This window comes from Macrobrachium nipponense, chromosome 42 (assembly GCF_015104395.2).
Source record: "Macrobrachium nipponense isolate FS-2020 chromosome 42, ASM1510439v2, whole genome shotgun sequence".
Lineage (NCBI taxonomy): Eukaryota > Metazoa > Arthropoda > Malacostraca > Decapoda > Palaemonidae > Macrobrachium > Macrobrachium nipponense.
In genome coordinates, this window is record NC_061103.1 from 51,881,740 (window position 1) to 51,885,522 (window position 3,783).

Sequence of the window (3,783 nt, forward strand, 5' to 3'; positions counted from 1 at the left end):
AGAGAAAGAAGAGTTCTTACTTGTTAAATAAGAATAGATATCAAATAATACAAATATACACAAAAAAAACGAGAGGAATTCTAATTACATGTATATATGTAAATGTCTATTTATACATAAATGCATATGGATGTCTTTTTCTGTAATGCAGCAGTATCATAATTATGAAAATATAAAGCCAATGAGAACACTGTTCTACCTTGCAACCATTTAATAATCGGACACTGCTTCTTCTGTCTGTGTCCCTTTTTCACTTGTAAGATATTTTACCAGTGAATGTCATAAATATATGGCTGGAACATATAAAAAATGTTTATATGGGCCTTTTACCTTCATACACACACACACACATACACACACACACACACACTCACTCACATACACAGATACTGTGTGTGTGTGTTTGTGTCTGTGTTAAGAAAAAGATTCTCAGTTTTTATAAATGCAACAAGGTGACATCCAGTAGCTTAGACTGCTTCAAGCATCCCCCTCAGTGGCGGATCCAGGATTTAGGAAAGGCTGAGGGAGGGGGCACCTGTCTGTTAATGTAAGAGGGTCTGGGGTGAAAGGTATCTCCCCCATCGGGGTCCGCCCTAGGAACAAAACTTTTAATAACATTTCACAAGTATTTTAGGGCAAGTTGCGGTACTTTTCTGGTGGTTGATATGAAAGACCTGTAACCAATAATTATTTTTATTAGATGGAAAATGTCTACGGATTGAGATTGGAAACAAAAGACTGTCTCAGATATCCAACGAAGACTTTCTATGAACATTGAGTATTTGTACGAATCCGTTCCAAGAACGTTTCTCTCTCTCTCTCTCTCTCTCTCTCTCTCCTCTCTCTCTCTCTCTCTCTCTGTGTTGCAACTTATGAATTTTGTTTCATTACTTTCCACAGTTACCTGCTGTTCTGTTCTGTTCTTTGTTTCTCATATTCTTAGTCCCTCTGGACACTCTCAGTCATCCGTTGTTTCATCGTTGATTTTTCTTTTTCATATTTCATATTTCTTTCTTTTATCCTAGATTTCTGAAAATCTGTCCCTTATACTACTATTGCTACAACAGTAACAGCTACTGCTACTAATATCATCATTATTATAAGTTTGATTTTTGCTGAGATTGATGTTTGATAATAATACACTTTGAGGGGTTGCCGTTGTAACAAATTTGGTTATGGAGAGGAAAGAGCTAACCTTCAACACTCCAGTTAATAGGAAATCTCTGTTGTCTTGATGCAGCTTGTTCAATTTAGGTGGTTACTGCTGAAAATGAGGAGGACCTACAGAGAAGGGCTGGAGATTGGCATGAGTCTTTAGAGAGGGTGCAGCTTAAAGGTGAAGGTGAATAAAACAGAGGCTTTGGTGAGCAGTAGAGAAGATAGAGACAGAATAATAATACAAAAAAGAGGAGGCTCGATTACAAAACAGGTAGAAAAGTTTAAATACTTAGGATGTACTTTAAGCCAAGAGGGAGGATGTGAGGCTGATGTTGACAGTAGGATAAAAGTGGCATGGAGGAAGCGGAGACATGTAGCTGGAGTAGTATGTGTTAAGGAAATGCCAATCAAGCTAAAAGTCAAGACCTATAGCACAGGGATAAAACCAGTTTTAATGAATGGATCAGAAAATTCGGCTCTAAGATAAAAAGAGTAATTAAAGCTTGAGAGAACAGAGATGAGAATGCTACGGTGGATTGTGGGAATGTCGCTGCTTGAGAGATTGGTAAATGATGAAATAAGAAGGAAAGCAGGCTTAGAAAAGAGGTCAGAGGTGATAAGAGAGTCCCGATTGAGGTGGCATGGGGATTGGGGATGTTTTGAGGAAGGAGTGAAGAAGAGGGCTTGGGAGGAATCTGTTGGAGGAAGATCAAGAGGGAGACAGAGAATGAGATGGCGAGATAGAGTAAAGGAAGATATGGAGAGAAGAGGTTTGGTGGAGGATGATGATGCCTATGATGGAGGGCAGTGGAAGAGGAGGAGAAGACGCATCAAGCAACCAACTCCTTAATGTAGGGATGCCGTTGGGGAAGAAGAAGAGAGAGGAAGAAACATATTTCTTTCTAGATCATCGAGGTTATTGATCAGTGATCTTTGTCTTTTTAAGAAAATAAGAAAGAAAATGAGTTAACTAGAAAGACCAATTTTCCAACACATGATTATTATTTGAAGCACTGGTTAAGTCAGGGCAGTCACTTACCAGCAATGCAGCAAGTGCAAGATGAATCTGCGCATCCTGCATCATAGGAAGTGCCCGAACATCTATCTGATATCCTACTGCAACTGCCACCATATCCGGTACATTCCTGCTGGATTCCTACCTATCATTCCCGCTGGAATCCTGCTAGTCATTGATACTGCAATCCTACCTATAATAATTCCTGCTAGAGTCCAGCATATAATTCTTGCTGGACTCTTACCTACCTTTCCTGTTGAAATCCAACATATAATTCTCGTTGGACTCTTACCTATCATTCCTACTGGAATCCTACCTATTATTTCAGCTGGAATCCTACCTATCATTCCTGCTATTCTTGACATCTGCTCATTAATTATATAATTAAATTTTTGATAGAATAATACTAACAGTTTCTTGCTATGAAATATGAAAATTTGCTGAAGATTTCTAAAATAAACTTAAAGATCTTTGCAAATTCTTTGGCCATGAATTATTCCTTAAGCAGAAAATACAGATTTTCACAAAATCCTAAACGTTTGGAAATTCAAGAAGGAAATTTGCAACTTCACGAGAGAGAGAGAGAGAGAGAGAGAGAGAGAGAGAGAGTAAGTGTTGAACCCAGTAAGGAGTACTGCCGTCAGTGCACCTCATGCGGTGCACTGTAGGCAGTACTCGAAAGTTCTTTGCAGCGTCTTTTCCTTAGGCCCCTAGCTGCTGCAATCCCTATCCTTCTTTTTACTGTACCTCCGTTCATAGTCTCTTTCTTTCTGCTGAATTTCCTTAACCCTCTTTTCCTAACAAGTAGTTCATAGTTCAGCTTCTTCTTCAGCTGCAAAAGGCTTTCCTCCTCCTCCTCCTCCTCCTCCTCCTCCCCTCCTCCTCCTCTCTCACGTTTCATGCCTTTCTACTCCCAATTCCCTTTCACCAATGAATGACCTCGTAGGTCCCAGTGTTTAGCCTTTGGCCGAGATTCTATATTCCATTCCTCATCTAAACAAGAATCTTGGGCTATTTCTTGTAGAAATCTGGACAAACTTCATCATCAAAAAAAGATTTATTTATTTAGAAAATAATTTCCCCGCCGGAATCTGGATCATTCAGGAACGATTTTAATTTCAAATTTCATTGTGTTTCCAAACAAAATCTGACATTGCGTGATGGGCTGAACACACCTCTCATTCAATCAATGAAAATAGCAGAAACTTCTGGACACTTCAGCCCTGTTAAACTAAACTGTATTCAACCTACGACACGAAGATAATATATCAGTCAAGTCAATGGAGAGCAATTCGGAATGAATAAGCTCCCCATTGTATAATAGATCATTGACGGACAGTGCCCTAAAGGTGTCCTCCCTTCCAGAGGTCCTTTATTCCTCCTCACACCGTTGGGGGACTGTGAAAGAACAGTCTGCCGGGTGACAGTGACACCCAAAACAGCAGGAGCCCTTGTCAATGCCTGTATCTAACAGACGTGTACCTTCCCTGGCACGATCACCTCTCTGACTGCCATCTGAGATTTTTATTTTTTGTCTTCTTTTTCGTAAGAATTACCTATTAATTAAATAATAAACACAAGTGAGTCTAAAAATGAGTTTATTCAAACAT

General features: G+C 39.4%; 1 protein-coding gene across 1 annotated transcript; it reads left to right on the forward strand.

Moving 5' to 3' along the window:
- Positions 1-1,702: 1,702 nt before the first annotated feature.
- LOC135213381 (uncharacterized) lies at positions 1,703-2,008 on the forward strand. Its single transcript, XM_064247358.1, has one exon. It carries the CDS (start codon positions 1,703-1,705, stop codon positions 2,006-2,008), a length of 306 nt encoding a protein of 101 aa, XP_064103428.1.
- Positions 2,009-3,783: the final 1,775 nt, after the last annotated feature.